Source organism: Trematomus bernacchii, unplaced genomic scaffold (genome assembly GCF_902827165.1).
Source record: "Trematomus bernacchii unplaced genomic scaffold, fTreBer1.1, whole genome shotgun sequence".
In the NCBI taxonomy this organism is placed as follows: Eukaryota; Metazoa; Chordata; class Actinopteri; order Perciformes; family Nototheniidae; genus Trematomus; species Trematomus bernacchii.
The window spans coordinates 1,207,402-1,230,929 of record NW_022987564.1 but is presented as its reverse complement, the minus strand read 5'-3'; the positions used below and the strand labels follow the sequence as shown (position 1 = coordinate 1,230,929).

Below are 23,528 nucleotides of genomic sequence, written 5' to 3'. Positions count from 1 at the left end.
CACTATAAACCCTGCCGATGAGTTTTCTAAGGTCACACAATGAGGACATTATTGCATTTTGAATGGAGGCGTTGATGATTAATGCATTATGTATTTTTCCATAACTAGAATTTGATCAGTCAGGAATATAAGAGCAGGGTTAGGGTTAGCGTATTTGTGTCTTTGTGTTCTTGTTGCTGGCAGTTTCCAAACAGTTAAGATAAATGTGCTTAATGTTTGGTGGTTAACCTTAATCTCACCACATCCTGTGGACACAACCGTGTGGTGGTCAAAACGTCTGATAGTCATGTCGTGTAGTTCTCCTATTACCATTACACAATTGCTCCACACAATCTCCAACCAAGATATGCTTTAGTTTTTAAAAAGAAAATACAAAGTCTGAGCATGATTCATGTAGGTCTCTTCCAGAAATGATTCTTCATGTATTGCTAACAATGGGAACACCAAAAATGAAAGGGTACATATTTCCAGATTTTAACTATTCAAATAAAAACATGTGTTGACAAGACTTATTTTGCAGTTTGCCTTAATTGATAGCCTACATTTAGTACAAAAGCACTGAATATCTACCCATAGAATAGTCTAATATTGAGGTCCAACACTGAAATATCCGCAATAACATTTGGACAAGACAGATGTTTTGGTTCAGCTTGATCCAGTTAAACCCCACGGCCACGCGGGCAGGGCCAAAACACAACATCTTGCAAGAAACAGCGTCTGAGGGCTTCTTAACATTTAACAAACTATGGCTGTGTCATACTCACTTAACGGGAAGAAACTCAGCTATAACAATATTAACCATTTTTAGCTAAACGAAACAAAAGGGTAATAACAAAGGCTCTGAATTAGCCCTGAGCAAAGAAATGCTAACGCACTTAGCACAGAACTCAAGGTAAAATACCCTTATTACTTATCGGATCTGCACAAACAAGATATTGATTAGAAAACTGAGATTCCACACTGAGCGATCAGAACTCGCGACATGGGAAGCAAAACCAGACATCACACCACGTAGCTTTACGGAGCAAACATTGCCAATTTGTCTTACCTTTTGCTGTTTCTGATCAAAGGTTGTGTTCAATGGCATTAAAACAATAAAATCGCTGCTGAAGGTTAATCCAATGGTTAATCCAATGTGTCCGTGTCACTTTGAAATTATTACTGATAATCCATCCTTCAATTTTTATGTCAATAACGGAGATTTTATATTAGCTGCTACGAGAGCTACCAGAGTGTATGACAGCTTCCGGTTCCGAGGCATTCTGGCTACGCATCACTCATTCACCAATGGGTAATGTTTAGATGGATTTTAGGAACTCCCCCTCGATTCTATTGGCTCTAACGGTTAAACAATCATCAAAATCGACAGAGGGGGGCCAGACATATGGAAAATGCACCCAAATTACCCCAGAAGTGGTTGTTTTTTTCTAAATCTCTCTAAAAAGGTCAAATGTCACTTGTTTTGAATCAATCTTGATACAGGGTACTTATATGTTATAGTTTGGATTCCTAAAGCCATTAGTCTACTATCCCATCATTCAAGGGTAGTTTTCACTATAAGTAATGTTTTTGTTTTTGGACGGACACTATAATTTACATTTTTTCAATGTTCAATCTGAATTTACTATAAAAAAATTCTATATTGATTCTGACTTTTCTACATCCAACTCACAGGTTTATCATTGCTTTGAGAAAAAAGATTATTAATTTACCCCTTTTAGAAGTGAAGATAGTCATTTGTTCTGGGAATGTCATATAAAAACAGGCTCAGGGTCACTGGTTAAGTGACATAACCAATTTAGAAATCCCCCGTCAGTATAGTAGTATAGGATGCCTAAATGTGTGAGAGCATACTGCTGACCAATCCAAAACATCCGTACTGTCCCTGACACTGTAAACATCATCACTTCGGCAATAGAGGCATCCCTCGAGAGCTCAACACATCAATAAACTGGCGGATAAATTACTACTCGAGGTACAAACCTGACATGAGACATTTCCAAACGATTGCACTGCTACAGTGAGACATATATCACAAGAAAGATGTTTACTCTTCAGCCTTGACCTTTTTATTATTGTCTTTACACTACTGGGAGACGATAAAATGTCACAGCTTCACAAAGTAAGGTTTAAATTAGGCTGTGTGTCTGTAGGCTTTATTTTATGACATCCATTTCTCTATGAGCAGCCCTGTTTGTAATCTTTTATGTGGGATAACTGTTTTTTCTGGGTTTAGTTTTTATTTAGTTTGCATGCATTGCATTAATGCTAATGAGCTGAGGCTGTTTAGCTACACATGTCAAACATATTGCTGATTGTTTTTACCAAGACACCCACAGTTTAGTCACAGAAATATCTAAGTGCTTGATTAATGCTATTTAGTTGCAACTACTAACGTTAAAAAAACTATACTGTATAGTCTACTGATCGTACTTGTTAACTGTTAGCAGCTAGACGGCAACACAATCCTTCTTAGGTAAATAACAAAGCTAACAGCTAATGCTTAAGGTGATTGCATTGTTTTACATAAATGGTACGTTCAAGCTTTATTCAGTTAAAAAATATTATTGGTCATTTATAATCATGATGTACATAAAAAAATAACATAAATAAAAAAAATTATCAAGATCTTTACATAAACAAAGGAAATTCAAAATGTCATTTTTGGCGGGAAACTTGAAGAAAATACAGTTAGCTGAAGAAATTGCTTTCACAGCAATATGCATATTAAAGAGGGAATATGACCTGTTCAACTTGCTAAAAATAACAAGTTTGCAAATGGTGCAAAAGGAGGGAATTTTGAGTTGTTTGAACTTAGGTCTCAAGATTCATGTAACTTAATTTCAAATGGAATCAACTACTACATTTCCATTTCCATTACGACATCCCTCTGTAAAATGCTAACATGCTTTGGTATCAACCCAGTGTAAGAAACAATGCAGCCTGTTGCATGTATGTGTGAAACCCCATGCTGAAATGGAGGCAAACAGAGGTCAGTGAACTTTCAGCTATTCCTGACACATAACCCAGTGGGTGTTAAACTGGGAGGAGTGATGGCAGTGAACTGGGAGAACACTACAGAAGCAGAGTGTGATGTGGTGACGTTGTACAGTAGAGCATGACAACCTGAGATGGTTGTTTTTCACAGAACCAACAAGAGAATTCAAAGGCACCGACCCGTGATGGAGCTAAAAGATAGTCAAGAGCGGAAAAGTCTTACAAAGCTTAAACCAAACACCAACACTGAGGCCGCAGGTATGCATTTATAAAGAGACTCCAAACAGCAACGCTTGTTTCAACAGAAGTGAAGCAAGACCGTAGCAACAACATAGGCTTGAACCATTCTTTGTTAACTGCCGTGTCTGTTTATTGAACTGTATCTACCAATGTAAAGCTGATCAAATATATAATTTGGAATAATTTAGTAGTTATTGATAGATTAGTCCTGTTTTTAGGGTGTTTGGTTAGCGTTTTCAAGGGTTGTCAGGGGTTTAGTTAGCATGGGGTTTCTGTATAATTTTGTTCTGTATATCTCCAATTCTAGATGTGTTAGTAAGATATATTAGTGTCAGTCCCCTATTCTCAAGCTTCAGATAGCTTATTGAGGTGTCCAATTCCACATATCTGCATTGTGTCTTGTGATTTTACCCGTTTTTTCAACCGTTTGTGAATAAAATGAATTGTTCCGGTAAATGTCGAGCCATTTCAACTCTAAGGACTATTAAAAGCATGAAACCTGCACTGATGTAACTCCAAGCAGCCCAGTCCATATGACTTACCCAATCACAGGACAATTTAACACCAACGCCACAGAATAGCACACCAGAGACAAAAATACAGTTTGCATAGAGTGCCAATATGCAACGAAGAGGATGTCATCGTCTTTCATTAAGGCACGTGTGTCGAGAAGTGTTTCAACCCTTCAGTAACTAACAGAGCAAATATTGACCGAAAAAAAGTTCCTTTAAACTAACGGCACGGCAGAAAAGCGGTGACAGACATGCGACATAGATGCAGGATTCCTTAAGCTGCATGCTGTGTTATTAGGGGGGAATCGAGCAGGTGTGCAAAGCTGAGAGAGGACCCTCCTTTTGACAGCAAAAACAGGTTCTTAAAGTTTGCACTGTTATTAGCTTAGCCAGCGAGACATTAGGTGGAGTTAAGTATGACTAGAAAGGCGTTTTAGTAGGAAAACAGAGTGATACACATGGGCAGAGCTGGTGTCAGTCGGTGCCTTGTACCCCCAAATCTCTGGCGGAAGGAGCGTTAAGTGCAGAAAAAAGGGTTGCATAAGTATTCTTAATGCTATTGAAATCACAATATGGACTAGGGCTGTAACCACATTGTAGTAAGAGCAATATTTGGTAGAATCAGAATCAGAATTCCTTTTATTAGTCCCACAGCAGGGAATGTTACAGCGTCTCAGCAAAGGTGACATGGCAGAAGAAAGGCAAGCAATGAAAGAAGGCAACATGTTGAATATATAGAGTAAAGCTGCACATATCTTTCTGAATGAGTGCCAGCCTACAAACAGCATCTTTGTTTGTACTTTAAAAAAGTTTTCAATCACAATGTGACTTATGTTTCAAAAACGATCGATCAATACTGGAATCATGTCGCAATTGTAAAATCAGCCAATATGATCTCAACTTTGTTATTTTTCTCGAATCGTGCAGCCGTGTTTCAGACAGAGAGAAGTTTGTTTCAACATTTCACAATCACCACATTCCATCTGCTTGCATACTTCTACACCTGTCTGTGCCTGCCGCCTCTCTCTCAAAAACACCTGGAGACACTCGCCCCTTGTTGGGTTTACCTTCCTTCGAAAACATTCAAGACTCAAGCTATTTTACCGTCATATATACAGTGAAACAGGCAGTTGCACAGTACAATGAAGTCCTTATGTTTCCACTCTCCATACCTAAATATTAACAAGCATATGAGATGAAAACTAGCATAATATAAACTGTCATACATGAAAAGATTCCTGTCCCAAAAGATGTGCTGCACGATAAAACAAAAAATAAGATATTTAAACAGCAGGGTAGAGTATAGTGTTTGAATGTATAAACAAGCATAAGAATTGATAGATGAATCTGTGCACAACAATAACCCCTCTTGTTAAAAAAAACAACAACTTTGCATCTTGAATTGAATCCACGGCAAACAGAGCGTCTAAACTCACCGGTGTTGTGTGTAGCTTGTTGCTGGGCCACTGTCTCACTGCTAGCACTGTGTCCCATGCTATGGCTCCCGTCCCCACTGGCCTGCCGGGCCCTTCCTCCCCCGAGGTCGGCGGCAGGTCCTAAAACTTAAAGCCACCTCGCTCGTCTAAAACCAGACATATCGGAGCTCCGGTAACTGAACACTGCGTGGTTTACTCTCCTGTCTCTCTAAAAGTCTACTCCCTCTCTCCCTTCAGCCTGTGTTCTCTCACTCCCTTTTCCTCCCCTCCTTCTTCTTCTTCTTCTTACACTTTAAAACACAAACACTCCCCTCCCCTTCCTTCCTTCCTTCTTGGAGCTCTGACTTCATAAATAAGGTACGCCGATATGGTAATCCGGCCACATGCCTGTCATTCCTGAGAGCACATTTTTCAGGGGCAAAGTTCACGGAGAGCTTTGAGGTTTGGCCACCAGTCCATCAAGGGATCGAGGGATTTTGGATGCAGTGCTTCCTCCCCCCCCCCCCCCCCCCACACACACACACACACACCCACAAACACACACCCACAGACTGACTCAACAGTAGGGCGGGGGGGGGAGGGCCCTGCAGGGGGGAGGTAACCGGAGAAGTGGAAGGTGAGCCGAGCCAAGGTGGAGCTCAAAGCCAGAGAGCAGGAAGTGACTCAGAGTCCAGTGACTCTGCAGGGTTTGTCCTTTTAAACTATATGACATGTGAACTGATAACACCTTTATTAGATCATAGCAACTGTGTTTTACAGCTACACCTGATCCCTTTCACTATATGGGCATGAATTAAGGCTGGGAGGTTATTTAATATTCAGTGTCTAGTTTTAAATTAGACTTTTCAAGGTGCTGAGCTTTAGGAAGCATGCAGTTTAAATATGAGTACGGTATTTAGGCCTGGGTGATTTTATAATTTATTTAATGATATATATTTATCGAGATATCATGCTAAATGGATTTAAAAAAAGGAAATAACTTCATTTTTAAGGCAATGTGTTGAAATATTTGGAGGGAATTTCTTTTAGATTTGACTTAAAACTGTTCATATTGCATAAAAGTACAAAAATAAAAACCTTTTTGTCATGTATTATAAAAGGAAATGTGGTAGTTCTAGGAAGAAAGTCAGAATTTGGGGGAAATAATGTGTTTTTCTCAAAAATCTTACTTTTTTTCTTCAAAGAAATCTTACTTTTTTTTCTTAAATCTTACATTTTTCCTTTAAAAATCGGACTCTTTTTTTCTCTAACAATTAAGCATTTTTTTCCCCACAAAATTCTGACTTTTTTTCTTTAAATTCAGACTTTTTGTCCTAAAATTAAGAAGTTAGTATTAAGTGAAAGAGGAGCTATGAATGTGTTTAGTCTATCGTGAAACTGCTAACTCTTTAAAACATGCCACATCACTGTTGCTCCCTCTGCAGCCTCATTACAGCATGAAGGGAAACTGACAGAGGAACGTCGGGAATGCAAAACCGTAATCCAGCATATTTGGAAACAGGACGGCAAATCGGCCAATAATCCAAGAAATCTCAGGTAAACAAAAAGGGATAACACCCAAAATATAAATCTGTTTCCAAAAAGCAGCACCAGATGGAGACAAACACATTGTTCATCCACATGAGAACATGAATCCCAGCTGAACAAAAACATGACTCACACAAATACCAGCACACGGTGTCATAAATGACAACCCAAAAAAAACATTCAAATGTGACACGAGTAAACACACTGGGTGACTTTGCCAAATCTGGTCAAAACACAACAAGTCGAGTTCTTAAATTGCCATGTCTTCTTGTCTGAAAACACATCAGTTTTTTTTAGAGGATAGGGCAAAGAGGAAGTCTGGTTTATTTTGGTCCAGATAGGGAAGAGTAGATCAAGCTTCCCTAATCTGTTCCTGCAGTGACCTGAAAGGCTGTAAAGGGATCTAAAGCCATGCGCTATCCTGCGTTGGCTTTTTAAATACAGCAGAGCAATGAGTGATCACTTGCTTTCAATACGGTCTCAATCAAATTATAACTATTCAACACATTGTACTCATGAACAGATACAAATACCAAAGCACGATAATTAGGGCTCAGACACTAAATATAAAAGATTTCAAATATATCTAACTAACGTGTAGAATTGGAAAGAGTTCATGTATTAAAACAGACTAAGCTAAAAACACCTACAAATTAAATGTAACTAACCTTAAATACTAAACACAGCTTTGTCAGATTTAAAACCCAACCACAGCTATTTTGTCAGTCAAAAATGTAAACACGTAACTGAAAATAGAGATATTAACTGAAATATAAAAGCAGCTTTACTCACGAATATATTCAGAGTGAACAGCCATCCAAGATATTTTCGTAATGTCACTACACAGTTGAGTCTGGGTTTAATAATCCTCTGGTGTTTAGTGCAGTTTGTCTGTCAATGATACTGAAGGTAGTGACAGCGAGAGAAACTGCTAACCTACAGGTGTGTCCTCTGGGCGAGAGCCAATCAGATCGTGTCACAGGGACGCCCTTTTAACGGACAGATTCATAACCACACACTTTGTTTGTTGACTCACCACTTTCTGTCATCACGATACTACGGCTCAGATAAGAGCAGTCTCACTGCAGCCTACACTGGGTTTATAAGAGATTTCATAATGTTTGTTTTATTTCAGAATGTATTTTTACACCTCTGATGCAATGGTATGTACAAAGAATATACGAAAAATGTAAAAATAATGACAAAATATATGAATTAAACCCGATACAATTTTGATGGTATGACATCAAATTAAATACAACATATATTATATTTGATTTAAATCATTGATGAATTGATTTATATAAACAAATACAAATAAAAAGGTAGGGTTTTTTATTTTTTTAAACCTAATGATATAAAGATTTGTTTAAATTTGGTTAATATATTTTATTTTTATAATTTTCTATTGGCAAAACGACATTTTAGATTGACATTATTTATTATAATCATATCAACCTCAAATCACATTAATGTTTTTTATGCAATGGTTTACAGATAGAGATCAAATGTATGGATACAACATTCAGATTAAATGCTATCAACCTCAGATTTAGGTCTTCAATAGATTTGCTTATAACTTTTATGCAACAAGCGAAATGGAAGAAGTATGAAAGCGTCTTACCAGGATTTTCCATCACGTGTCCAAAACTCAGCAGTCAGCAGCTCCTGAAACAAATTAACCAACGGGATCATTAAGACATTTATTTATTAAAATACATTTAAATAACCATAATAACACAGCGTATTACTCCATTATAATAAGTCTATTTAACATTTGATTGTGAGCATATAATGTCACTTTCTCATTATGTTTTATTGGGCTTGTTTCAAATACTATTGTAATACAAACATTTGAATAGATGGAATATTTTTGACTGAATTTAAAGGTCACCTATCATGCTATTTTTAGGCAATAGCATAGGTCTCAGATATATAAAAAATATATAAAAAACATGTCTATGAAGTGTTTTGGTCAACAACAAAAAAACGGATCACCCATTCTAGCCATGCCTCATATCCCTCTATTTCACTTCCTGTTTCAAAAGTGCTGATTCTGGGTATAAACAGGTCTCTCTTGAGAATGAGACGCTGGGTGTTTCTCAATGTCGAGGAAGGCTGCTCTCTCTCTCGGTCGTCCTCAGACGAGCCCTCCATCGTCGCTTCCAGTCATCCCGGTTCTCCATACATCTCGCCAGTTCACCATCCGCTGCGATGTTCCTGCGGACTCCCGCCGCTGGAAGTATAGCATTTGGGATGACTTTGTTCTTCATGGTTGGCTTTACTATGCTGATTAAGGACTGGGGAGCGCAACTCCTCTCAGTCCTGGTTTTTAGTTCAGAGTGTCCTTCTCCTAGATGGGTTGCCTTCCATGGCTATGAGCCCCATCTGCCCCTGCTATTTGCCCATAGCTGGGGAGCAGTTTTAGGGAACGGTGCCTTGCTCAGGGACACCTCGGTAGCACTTGGTCCTTCCGGGACTTGAACTGGTGACAAGTTGCCAAGCCAAGTCCCTATGGACTTTGCCACCACCGCTCCAGAGCCACTATTTCAAGGATACTACGTCATCGAGTCCCGCCGAAGGACTGTTCCAATGTCCAGGTTCCTTGGAATTCTACCGAGGCAGGCGTACTTCGTTGCGGGAAATTTCGAGGCTGCACATGTGTAGACTCCGCGGTCTTGAAATCCCCACAATGCTTTGCGCACGGACCAATTTCCAAATCTTTGGCGGAAATCGCGCTCCATTTAACACACCTGTTAGCCTGTTCCACAATTCTTCGTTTTCCGAGGCTAGGAAGGATTCTTGCCTCGCTTCTGAAGCAACTGACTTGGAGGTACATGTGCTACCAAGCAAGCCTCCTCGATATTGAGAAACACCCACCGTGTCTCAATGAGATTTTCACCTGTATAAAAATAAGAGGGGGCGGAGCCAACGTCGGCTCATGCGGGACCTGGCAGATACTGGCTAAAATGCTGCAGTGATGAAACAAGGATTATTAGATCAAGGATTATTTCTGAAACAGTATGGAGCTAAAAGGCTTTCTCTCTTGCCGGTTATACCACAAGGTGAGTTCCTTCTTATTTCCTGCTTCTTCACACACATGCTCTCCAGTACAGGTTAGCTCTGAGTGTTAGCGATGCTAATGTAAACACCGACCATATTACATCCAAAACAGTCAGGCATTGTTTCTGATAGCAACGTTTCTGATAGGGCCGTGGGTCCACATTTCCGATATTACGTCATATCGGACGCAAATCTGGATCAGCTCCGTTGTACCACAGTTTTTAGAGATTTGGGTACGGAGGAAAAGAGAGAGGGTTTTATTTTCTGACGCTGCGTGAGTTCCCCGACACACCGGGGACACATATTTATGTATAAAAGACATCAAAAAGTGCATTTTGCATGATAGGTCCCCTTTAAAGATGAATTGTAAATAATCAAATTAATCACATTTGTCTAGAATCCTCATGTTTTACAGAAAGCTTGATCTATAATCATGTTTTTGTTTATGGGTTTATTTGTGATACAAGATCTAAAATTACAAACAAAAAATCACCAAACATTTAAAGTCCGGTCACAACTTGAGCATGTGAATAATGCAAATGTCCTCAAGATGTCAGCAGCAGTGAAGTTACTGTTGAAACATTTGAACAAGTTGAATCACAAATGCAGCAGAGCAGCCTCCCTGATGTGTTGTTGCTGAACATCGAGGGACAATCGACACTTCTGACAAATCACCCCAGTTTGTTTTAGCACCAAATCAATCCCACACAATCCAATGAATAACAAAACACACTCAGTAGTTCACAGTGTGACGAGGCTGAGATGAATTGAGGCCAACTCTGCACAAAGCTGCAGAAATAGTAGCAAAATATGATGACAATAATCAGAATACTTTATATATCCAGGGGCGAATCGTGTCTTAGAATGAAATAAAATAAAATATGAATAAATCAAAGATATAATGAAAATATTACACATCGCAAAATGTCCAATAGAAAAAGTTAAATGAAAATAATACTAAAAAATATGCTATACACATGAAGTTGAAGTAAAAAAAGCACATACTTAAAAAATGTTTAGCAGAAAATCTGATGAGTTTTTTAAGGATATATTACATTTTGATTCAGCATCAAGTCATCATTCAACACTACCTCGCAGCCAAAGTCACCCTTAATATCATATTTTCCTTATTTAAATTAATATAACTATGCTTTACATTTGGTTATTTCACATAGATAAATGCTGTGCTGCGATTTACTGTTTATCGTTATGTCCATATTTTAATAATTCCTGCAATTAAAATGCACACTTTGATACTTAAATATGTACTACGCATTCCTGTCTAAATTGTTGTGTTCCTAACTATGTGCCTTCAAACAGGAAATAAAGATGTCAAAGCACAGGAAAGGAGGAAGTGATGAATACAACAACACTATTTAAACGTCCTGTACACTTCAGGGCAGAGCAGCCGGGCAGGGGAGGATCAATAGTGTCAATATCAGGATCACCAGCACAGATAAGAGTCTGGCATCGACCAACATAACGACCGTCTGTATTCAAATCACAGCCCGGCCTGTGATTGGTCAACATTAGCAGGTGTGGCTACATGCTAACGCTAACAGGGGAGGGTCCTTCAGCGGTATCAGGCTGACCTTTGGAATGTCAAAAGTCCTCTGACAACAAACTGTGTGTGACACCGTGAGTGTGAATTTGTATGTGTATATGTGTATGTGTATATATGTGTATATGTGTATGTGTGTATGTGTGTGTGTGTGTGTGTGTGTGTGTGTGTGTGTGTGTGTGTGTGTGTGAGAAAGGACAGAGTGGAATGCAACTATTTGACCTCCTTACCAGGTGGACTAGGCCTTGTTCAGATGGACAGATAAAGCACCGTTTCTCTGGGGAATTCCGCTCTAAAATGTATGTGTGTTTAAAGAAAAGGGCAATACGTGACTTTATTCAGTTAAAAAAATGTTGTGTTGTTTCACAAACTTACTTTTGTTTGAGATCATTGATCGTAGATTCGAAATGCTGTCCTTGAAATCTGTCTGCAGTGGGACAACGTAGCAGCAAAATTAGGAAACTCCTGTAAGGTAAACAAACAAAGATTATTAATCATGATAATTATAATAATATGAATAATACATTTTATTTATATAGAAGCATTCGAACAGTTTCAAAGTGCTTTCACATAAGAACTAAATATTTTATACAAACAAACAAAGAAATCAAATATACTTAAAGACAGCAACTAAACAAACACACAGAAATTAAACAAATAGAAAGCAATGAAACCTAATAAGAATCACAAAGAAATATAAAAGTGGGTTTTAAAAGTGACCTGACAGAGGTCTATCATACTAACAAGAGGAAATAAATTAATAAGTGCAATAAATAATTCATTAGAATTCATAAAAATATACCACCAAGTTGTTTTTAAAAATAATGATCTTGCTAACTTCAGACACCCCTCTGTCTGGTCCGCTTTGGTTCAGTCCAACCGGTCTGACAAGTGTTGCTGTAATGTACACAGCACATGTCCAACAGCTGTAGGCGGGGACACATGTCTGCACTGTAAACTCATGCAAAGGGTTCTTTAAAAAGACAATGTCCACTGCTCTAATGTGCATTACGTCCATCAGGTTGTCCACGATATGTCCACAGAAATACTCTAATAAAGAGCGATTTAAAGCTCATCCTGCAAGATTGATCTACTTTAAAACTTAGATAATGTAACTGCTCACAGCAGGAAATATTTAATAAAGTGGGGTTAAATCAGAAACGTGACTCTTATCAGGTAACTGAGCTCTTACTGGTACGATCAAATCATTCATTTCCAATAAATACACACTAGGGGTAAATGGTATCGTGGCATGCCAGAGTATTAAAGTTGATGGTTATCATACTGTGTACATGTGTTTATCTTCAGTATTGAAAAATACTTACATAAGTAAAAATAGGAGCACCTAAAGTATATTTGAATTATTAATAATCATAGCGCATTATTTTGAAAGCTGACCAAATAGTTTAGTAGTTAATGTAACATGCTAAAGTGCTGCTAACGTGTAAACAAACATGCTTCAGTTTTGAACAAATTATGGTTACAAGCCAGTTTTTTTTATTAGGTTTCTAATTCTGTTCTTTTTTTTTTTAGGGGTCATTGTTACTGACAGAACAAATGATAATAATAGAGTGACGCAGTGGGCTGTGCGTTTGATCATCAGATCATCAGATCAAGGGGGTGTTCGGGAACTCCAGTTCAAAACCCGCCTCCGGCGCCACTGCGTCAGGCCGTTGTGTCCTTGGCCAAGACACTTCACCCGAATTTGCTCCTGTGGGTACTGTCCACAGTACATGTATGATATCAATGTGTACTTGTAAAGCGCCTTGATGACTTTGAGGTGTGAAGATGGGCGGTGTGGCGCAGTGCGCTGTGCATTGATTATCAGATCAAGGGGGCGAAACCCGCTGCCGCTGCGTCTGTAAAGCCGTTGTGTCCTTGGGCAAGACACTTCACCTGCATTTGCTCCTGTGGGTATTGTCCACAGTACATGACCATTACATGTATGTATGATATGTATGTGTAATGTGTATTTGAAAGGAGCGCTTTGAGAGTCATTGAAAAAGCGCCATAATAAATATAAGGATTATTATTAATAATAGTGTATTAACCCGATACAAATCTCATAACAACCCTGACACATCCATGTATTGTCAACATGGCACAAGTAAAAGAAAAATGTATGGAACATAGTTTTTTTTTTGCCTGAAAATCAATCCAATAAAATAGCTGAGCTTATATTAAAATAACAACGAATTTGACTTCTCACCATTCAAAAAAAGCTACTTTATCCATGCATTATTCACTCCCTCCGACCTGCCCATAAGGAGAGAAGTTGATCCGCACTTCAACGCACAAATAATTGACGAGATAAAGTCTGGTCTCAAGTATCCTCCACAGCACTCCAGCTCGAAATAAAACAACTACAGGAGCCGGCGAAAAGCAAACAGGTGAGTTAATGTTCAGCCAAACTAATCCACTATGTCCCTGCATTGTAATGTGGAGAACACCACGTCACACACACACACCCAGTCCTCTCATCATTTCACATACAATCCAAAGGTTGAGTTTCCTCATGTCCGGTTTCAAGTCTTTGTTGTCTCTGTGACAATTATCTCCACATTCACCGAGTACAATTTAAACCACTGTAAGCAAATCGGCAGCCAGATTTACAGGTTTTGTAACAAGATCCATCCGCGGTATTTTAGTATTTTCACACGAGTGCAAGTGTGAACGCCTTATTCTGTTGTTTAATAGAGTCGAGCTCCGAGGCCTCTTACGCATTATTCAAAAAGCCTGCAATCATTTAAAGACTAACCCTAACCCTTTAAATCGACGTAAAAGAACGGTTGGTATTGCAATATGAATAAAGTCTACAAAAAATGTCAATATAATGCAATGTGTCAAATAAACAGGGCGACTGTGGCTGCGAGGGAGTGCGGTCGTCTTTCAACCAGAAGGTTGTGGGTTCGATCCCAGCCCATGCAGTCAACATGTAAGGAGGCATGTGGCGCAGTGGGTTGTTCGTTGGTGTTCGAATCAGTCACAGGTTCAAACCCCACTGCAGTCAGCATGTCGTTGTGTCCCTGAGACACTTCACCCCAAATTGCTCCTGTGGGGATTGCCCAAAGTATTGAGTATGTAAGTCGCTTTGGATAAAAGCGTCTAACAAGTAAAATGTAATGTCATGTCGATGTATCCTTGGGCAAGATACTTAACCCTGAGTTGCTCCCGATGGCATGGCCAACAGTGTGTGAATGTGTGTGAATGTTAGGTCCTAGAGTAAGGTACACTGCTCTGTATGAATGGGTGTGAATGGGTGAATGACATGTAGTATGTAAAGCGCTTTGAGGGGTCTTAAAGACTGGATAAAGCGCTATATAAGTACAGTTCATTTACAGTCCAGTCCATATGTGTGTTTGATAGTGAGCAATCGGCTTACAATTAGAGGTGCATGATTAGTCTATAGTCAGAAAAATAATCAGCAGAAACTCTTTTAATAATCGATAAGTTAGGTTTCAGTCGCTAAAGAATGGAGAGTTCCTTCTTTTCTCTATTTCATATCATGATAAAGTGAATATCTTTGGGTTTTTTTAAATGACAAAACAAGACATTTAAAGACATAAGCTTGGACTGCTATGAATAGTTTTCTCTATTTTCTCACATTTTAAACAGCAAAAGATGAATTGATTCATCTAGAAAATGCTTCTAGAGAAAGGTTACTGTATGTCTTTCATTGTTTGCATAATAACTGCCATGCAGGCAATAAACTAATACTTGGTCAAAGATAACCAAATACTGTTTATATGAACTGTACTGGGCAAGAAGCAAAACAATACAATTTAGATTCTACATTTTTCTAAGACACTTTCCATTGTAATAATATTCGCAATCTAAACTGTTAACAAACCTTAATAATGTAGATTGTACTCAAGGCCAAAAGGAACTAAATAACTCCAATGATTGACTGTAGGAAATGCCCGAGGTAGTTCATACTCTAGTTGACATAATATTCCTTTCACAAAGTTAACGTTTAAAATCAGCTGTTCTTTGTTTGCTCTGAAAGTTCATGCATTCCACACAATCCTGTTTGTTCACAATAAGCTCCTAATTAGCTCGTTAGGAACTGGCAGTCCTCTGGATGAAAGGCTGAGAGGGTTTCATCAGCTTCAGGCTCATTCTGCACACTTGGCTCAGACTGAATGAAGAACCAGGAGGCTGTTTGTTTGGGAACGATACATGCATCTCAAAGAGGCCTCTGTCAGCCGCTATGGCTGATAACAAACATCCCACACAGACAACCACAACATTCAAATACTCAAGCAACTCCATTCTGAACACATCTCTATTCTATTCATGACAATTCAAACTAGCTTGTTTTAGCAACTTTGACATTTTATTTACAATGCAAAATTGCCTAGAAATCAGAGCATTCATCTGCAGGAGCGTCTGTTATAAGCTTTAGTTTAACAAAGACAAGCTTTAGGAATATCTTGGTTCAGAACATATGTGGCAGATAGTGTTCCTTGGTGTGTAGAAGTACAGGAAAAACTAGCAGAAACTAGAATGTTGAGTAAGCATATTCCTAGAAATGCACCAAAAACGAGTTCCTCTGCAAAGTTTGAACAGGAATCTGAAAATTCTTGTTGGATGTTGTTGACATATCAGAGTCAAAGGTATTTAGCGAGGTGATTTCTGATATCTCTTTGTATTACTTAACAAATCAGATGTAGTTAAAAGCCATAAAAAAACATGTTTGGTGGGTTTTTAAGTTATTTGAATCAGGCTATGAATGATGTAAGAAAAAAAAGGCTCAGTAAAAGCAAACTTCAGAATACAGATGACTTGAAAATTCATTAAAAAAGACCAGGAAGGTATGTATGGTCAATCTCCACACATTTTGAAAGATACTACAAGAGTAAAACCAAGTAACCATGGAAAATGTACTAATATCATGAAATATCTCGAGTTAATTACTTACCTTAAGTCAAATTATTTTAAGTGTTACATGTTAAAAACTACAAGTAGCATTATCTAACGCTCACTTGTTGTCAGTTAGGGATAAATCTACAGATGTAAATAGACCACACTAGTGAGCACCTCAATGTGTATTTTGGACATTTCTTTTCCAACTAGCATTTCAACAAACTGACCAGAAAAAAGTATGTTTTGTTGTGCCACTCCGTAAAAATGTTTCAAGTTCTTGAGACTTTGAAAGTTGGATAGCTGCAATAGAAGGTGTTATTTGTGAAAAAGACTACAGTTTAAGCCATGAAGGGTGGCCAATTCTCACCACTCGAATCCTCTGAGAAATCAATACCAATCCCCTGCAACATGCCACATCACCACCAACGTGAAACACTACCTGCTTTTACATAACTCAGATTGAAAATGAAATGTACCATCATGTCTTCAGTTCCATGGATGCCAAGCTGAATCTCTGTCAGATGCGACGACCCACTATCTGAATACAAAGCCCAATAACACGACCGACCTGATTACAATGCGGCCTATCTAGAACAAATAGCTGCAGTTCCCTTTGTCTTTCCTCTTTTAAAGAGTCTGTGATGTCCTATAGGGCGTATTAGTGCTTTCAGTCAGTACTAAAGAAATGTCTGCTTGTTGGAACATGTAGACGGGCCTGTGAAAGGAATGCAGTGAATGCTAAAGAGACAGGCACTTTTTTTGCTTAACCTGCAAGCTAAATATATTTAATACTGAACAAGAGACTCACAATAAAAGACGCGAAGTTGTTGCATTTGGTTGAATCAGAAGTCCTCTTAGCAATTATAGTTTAGTCTTAGTAATAACACTCAATTATTGAGTATGATAACAGTGACCTTGTTAATCCCTATGAGGAATTTCCAAATGTTTACTGTATTTTCTAACTCCTGTACAATGTCTGCTGCTGTAACATAGCTTTAACTACCGTTACATGTACATGTAAGTTACCCAACCACCTAACAGTGGTGTAAAGTAACTAAGTACATTTACTCAAGTACTGTACTTAACTACAATTTTCAGATACATGTACTTTACTTGATTGTTGTTGTTTTGCTATTTTGTAAATGGCGTACTTTTACTCCACTACATGTATTTAATACCTTTAGTTAATTTACAGATTTGGATTAATGATGGGAAATATAATCATATTATTCTGAAATGGACCAATCTGCAGAATGACTACTTTTACCTTAAGTATATTTTGATGCTCATACTTTTCTATTTTTACTTGAGTAACATTTTGAAAGCAGGACTTTTACTTGTAACACAGTATTCCAACACTCTGGTACTTCTACTTTTACTTAATTCCAACATCTGATTACTTCTTCCACCTCTGCAAGCTTATACAATACAGGTAAAGGTAGCAGGTACTTGTAAAGACAAGTTATCTATTACCAAAGTCTGAATCCAGTCATTTTCCTTCTCTGTTTTCTCTTCTCCTTACTAATGTGACACACTAGATCTAGGTGTGAGAGCTAAAGATAGAGACGCACTGCCATAATGCTAATCCTCAGCTAGCCTGGGTAAATTAGAGCAGCAACAGGTAGCTGATGGATGTATAAAGAGAGAGAGAGAGAGAGAGGCGGGGCCCCATTCATTTCTATGAGAGTTACTCAGTGGCGCATGAAGCCAGAAATAGAGCGACTGTAGATCAAGAAAGTACCCGGATGTGGGCCCACAGAGCATGCGCAGTAGAGGTTTCCCTTATCTCCTCTCCGACCTTTAGACGATAATGATTTAAATAAGGGCTATTAAAGTGTTCAAAATGGGTATTTAAAATGTCTTACACGCTGATTTATATACGTTAATTCTGTATTATTCTGTATATTTTATAAGGTTTACATACGTATTGTTTACTGAGAATATTGTTTATTTTTTCTCTCTGTCTATTCTAAATCAATGGGGAAGAGTCTTTTTGACCTAAAACGACGTCACGTAAGTTGTAGTACCGTCGTTTGGCCAATACGTCCATTCATAAAAACCGGCTTCAACGGCTGTTCCAGTACTTTAGCAATTAGCTTAGTTAGCTAACACAAATTAGCTCACATTTGCCGTTGGATCTCAACAAAACGTATGCATTATGGTCCACAGAAGTTACTCACCTTTTCTTATAGTCGGCTATCCTGTGTTGGAGTGTATCCAAAAGGTAAGTGTCGTGTTTTTATCCTCCTTTGTCGTTGTTTATCCCGTACCTGATTACTTTTGACACTTGTCGCTGCTGTCCATCACAAGGCGGAAGTAGCTTCACTAACTACCGAATAAAGTCACAAAACTAACAAGAAAAAACAACCAACGCATTCAGGTATCGTCTAAGTTGTTCCCCAATTGGAGTAACAGCCGTTAAATGTTGTTGTTTTAAAAAAAATGTTTGTTAGAACTTTGCTGTCAGAAAAGGTGTTGCATGGTTAACTCGGTAGGCAGATTAAGTACGGCTGCGCATGCGCACTTCGCAGCAGGGTGACTGCTCCCCCATCTAGTGAACTGTAAACACCGCGAGATCACGTGACCAGCTGAGCTCCCTGGATGCTGTGCTGGCAAATTACATTTTTGGTAAAGATTGTAACCATAACAAAATAAATACAAAAAAGTTACGGTGAATAACTAACACTTTAGTTATAGGGACAAGGAAGGGTTTGGTTTCCCCCCCTAATTTAACATATTTCCAATTTGCAAGCACAATATACTACTACAAAAAAAGTTAATCTGACATCTTTATTTAATACTTTAAAAATTAAGCTTTTTTCACACAGAACATATGAAGAGTTTGACAATAAGATCATCTCTTTTGGGGGTCATTACAGTAATGTTACAGTAAAGAAAAGAATAACATATATACATAATAAAGAAAAACATTAACATTTTCCAAACTCTTACATTTATTTTATCATTTCCTGATTTACAAACCAAACAATGGATTCTTTTAAAAACAATAATCAAATGATGTACGCTTTTATTCATTTAGTAAATTGTAAGTATATTTCTCTCATTAATTCTAAATAAAGCAATTTGTTTCATCACTTTGATTTCCAAACAGATTGAAACATTTCCCAAGCGTAAATGTAAGGACATAAAATATGTCTATTTCAATCTGGGAGGAAATAAAATAGCATTATATTACATGTATATATAATTGTTTTCAAAGAAATAGCTTGTTGAGACATTTCCAGCTTATTTCTGCTATCTACATTTTGAGTTTCATTCAACTCCTTAAACCTCAGTAAAATCCACATCCCTGTTTCTACAGAAGGAACAGCAGTCAAAAAGTTTGAACATTGTGACCTCTCCTGGTCGTTTGTTGAACTGCATGTTGTGAGCACATTGCACGTTTTGGTGGCACTTACACCATCGTTTAAAAGATGTGTCTGCCATCTACTGGCTGGTAAAGACTATGCCACAGAGTGTAAAAGCTGCAGGAGGAGAAAGAAAAACTACTCAATAATCACCTGTAAAATGCATCACTTTTTGCAGAGGTGGCAAAAAGTACAAAACCACAATGAAAGTATAATACACAAGTACAAGTCCTGCATTTAACCCTCCTGTTGTCTTCGGGTCAAATCTGACCGATTTACTACTTTCATCAATCATAACTTTTTTGTTTTACATTCGATTGCATTAAGGCTTTATGATATCCTTCACAGTAGACATTTGAACATATAATTGCTGATCACCACTTTCATAGAATTTTGGATGATTTAGTCAACTTTGTAACACCCATGGTGTTCCCGGTCAAAAATGACCGCCATAAAGAAAAGGAATTAGTAACCATCCGGATCAGATAAAACACACACATAAACACCCACCCACACACACACAAACACACACACACACACACATACTCTAGATGTGTTCCCCCCCTTATGTGCCCAATCCCCCCATGTGAATCACACCTGGCACACACAAACACACACACACACACACAGAACAATTTGACACATTTCCCGCTCTTATGTGCCCATCCCCCCACATGGATCACACCTGGCACACGCAATACATGTTCAGTGTCTATTCTTTGTATAATTACTGCAGTTTTTCATGTATACCAGTAGTCTGATACAATATGTACAGTTTGAAAGGGTGTTAAATGAAATTTGGTGATGATTAATGTTTTTTGTGTTAATGTAATAGCAGTTAAAACAGGACCGGTCAAATTTGACCCAGAACACCAAAGTAAGGGGGGGAAAACGAAGACAATAGGAGGGATAACTATCTATACTTGTTCTGCCTGTAACAATGTCAAATGGCCTTCTGTCGGACGAATAAAGGTTTTGTGGTTCTTATATCGGCTAAAGATATTCAGTCGTCAGATAAAAAGTATAATATGTCGTAGCTCAGTCAGTATAAGAGTAGTTTTGGCTCTATGAAACCTGGTGTACTTATATGATTCTGTTTTCTTCAAGTTTGTATCTTCTTGGTCGAATGCACTTATTGTAAGTCGCTTTGGATAAAAGCGTCAGCTAAATGCAATGTAATGTAAAGTAGAAAGTAGCATAAAGTGGAAATCCTAATACCTCAAATTTGTAATTAAGTAATTGTACTTACACCACTGCCTTTTTGTTGTTACATTAAAACGTCTTCATCAAACTAAATAATAATTAAGCTTTATAGCACTTTTCATACAACACATGCAGCTCAAAGTGCTTTACAAAATGACACATCACAAGTTAAAAACAAGCAACAAGAAATTCCCCTCAGATTATTTGTTAAGAACTTTAAAAGGTACATGCAGCAACACATAACATTTTATCAGGTTATTGGACACAAGGAGGTAAAAGGTATGATAATACAAATTAATTTAAATAAATAATCGTTTCTCTCTGACAGGTAAGACACAAGACAACTGAGTCGATGCAACAATATAAAATATAAAACCCTATAAAATCTCTATATGAAAGAATAAACACGAAAAATGTAACTTTTAGAATCAGAATCTGCTTTATTACCAAGTTTATATATGAGGAATTTGTTTTGGTATAAGTCACATGTGTCAAACTCAAGGCCCGGGGGCCGTGGTGGATTTAATTTCTGCCCGCAGGATAATTTTTAATTACTATTAGATCTGGCCCGCCGGTATATTGCACGCACACCTTCACCTTTCCTCAGCTGACCCCAAACATTGATGAACTTGCACCCAAGTCGAGATGCCAAGTATCTGGCTTGAACTAGCATCACAGAGCAGCACACTGAGTTTCAATGGATGTTTCCTTCTGCACTTTCTTTCTTGCGACAACAGGGCATGTTTGGTTTTCTCTTTGATGGAAATAGTTTTTTTGAAGCTGTTGTTGGCCTGTGGAAAAATGTAATCATAAGAAATGACTCGGGAAAAGCTGCAGATAGAGCCATAAGAAATGAATGCAACTGATTATTTAATGTTTAATGTTGTTTTTATAGGCAATAATTTAAGCTTTGTTAGTTCCAGATGTAATATGTGCTATAAGTTCATTTCAATAAGTTTTGCAATAAACATTGAACCAGTCCGGCCCTCGACTAGTACCCATTTTTAAATTTTGGCCCACTGTGTATTTGAGTTTGACACCCCTGGTATAAGTGGTGCAGACAGAGAATACCAACCAGAAAATAATCCAAAAAATAATACAATTATAAAAGCTAAGGCTATTGCAAGAAATAAAAAATGAAGACAATATTTACACAACATATAGTTCCTCAAATATTTGCAGGCATCGAAGAACAAGGCGTCGATGCCAGCGCTGATACTGCAGCGGTGCTTTTCATGTAAATGTGTGTGCCCTTTGTCAGCCTGGTATTAGAAAGTAAACAGTGTTTCTGCTGTGAGAATAGCGGCCGCAGACATTCCCAGTCTGGAGTTGTTTTTCTGCTGAATTCTCGACATCTAGAGGAACTGTTGGGTCTGAAGGACACAAAGAGAGCCTGCTGCTGACCTTTACTCTGACCCGGTGTATTCCCACTGCCCCAGACAGGGTCTCCACTATTTTTAATTATAAGAACTCTTTTTTTAGGAGTGGTACAATACTGTATGATAGATTTAGTGGAATGTTATGTACACAAAAGGCAGGAGACAACCTATACACATAATTATATTTAAAATGATGTATATGTCAAATACAAGGAAAGCAAGTCTATTTATTTCAAGGCAATTCAGAGTGCTTTAAAAAATGTAAAAACCATAAGAGCATATAGGAGAAATACACATATAAAATAACATTTAAATACATTAACAACAAAAAAGTTAAGAGTTAGGAAGTATTGAATTGGATTTTGCTCCATTAGAATCAAATTAAACAAACATATGTACATAAACATTAGAAGTGAAAGTAAATAATATGCAAAAAACCATAAAATAAAATAGAAATTCACTGTTTATATAAGAAAGTGTTATAACTATAAATAAAATAGTATTACATATATTAAAAATGTACATTGGAATAATAAGTAATACAGTATTTTCTCTCAGCAGTCAGTGTCCCATGTGAATCCAGAACTGAACACAATTAGTTATTTTAAAGGGGACCTATCATGCAAAATGCACTTTTTGATGTCTGTTATACATAAATATATAAAATAAATATGTGTGTCAGGGAACTCACGCAGCGTCAGAAAATAAAACCCTCTCTCTTTTCCTCCGTACTCAAATCTCTAAAAACGGGGCTACAACGGAGCTGATCCAGATTTGCGTCCGATATGACGTAATATCTGAAATGTAGGCTGGCTTTACACCCACGGCCCTATCAGAAACGTTGCTATCAGAAACAATGCCCGACTGTTTTGGACGTAATATGGTCGGTGCATGTTTACATTAGACATGTTTTTTTATATTTGTATATATCTGAGACCTATGCTATTGCCTAAAAATAGCATGATATGTGACCTTTAAGTAACGTGCATACAGTAATTACATTAGGCTTACTCAGTAACCACATAATGTAAGTATCATATTTACTACTTGTATGTATTTTAACCCAAACCATGTCACAATACTTCAGACGGACCTTCCAGTAATATTTCCTGTGGATAAGGTAACAGAAACATGATGTTCTTGAACATGTTGTCGTGCTTTTCTTGTGTTTTTCCATGAGGCAGACTCACTTTTCATCATGTTTTACATTTAATTATGTATATTTTCCCTCCTAAAACAGTTCAACAGAGGATTTAAAATCAATGCTGAATGTGCACTCTGTTTCCCGACTTACATTTATCATTTCTAGTATATTTATGATACACTTTGGCAGTGGTTTCCTGTAGGATTTGGCAAAAGGAACTCAGATGCAAACG

At 37.7% G+C, this 23,528-nt stretch overlaps 1 protein-coding gene across 4 annotated transcripts in view; it reads right to left on the bottom strand.

Moving 5' to 3' along the window:
- Window positions 1-18,711, bottom strand: part of phactr4a (phosphatase and actin regulator 4a) — a 46,518-nt gene extending 27,807 nt beyond the window's left edge. The window contains exons 1-3 of one of the 4 annotated variants that reach the window (XM_034124643.1): window positions 18,383-18,711; window positions 11,712-11,801; window positions 8,337-8,380 (exon numbers count right to left, since the gene is read on the bottom strand). In XM_034124643.1, coding sequence (XP_033980534.1) covers window positions 8,337-8,349 — 13 coding nt within the window. In that variant the 5' untranslated portion in view covers window positions 8,350-8,380; window positions 11,712-11,801; window positions 18,383-18,711. Of the gene's footprint in view, window positions 1-5,185; window positions 5,647-7,504; window positions 7,609-8,336; window positions 8,381-11,711; window positions 11,802-18,382 lie in introns of those variants that run through there. The other 3 variants (XM_034124642.1, XM_034124641.1, XM_034124644.1) reach the window with 3 other exon arrangements.
- Between the last annotated feature and the right edge of the window lie 4,817 nt (window positions 18,712-23,528).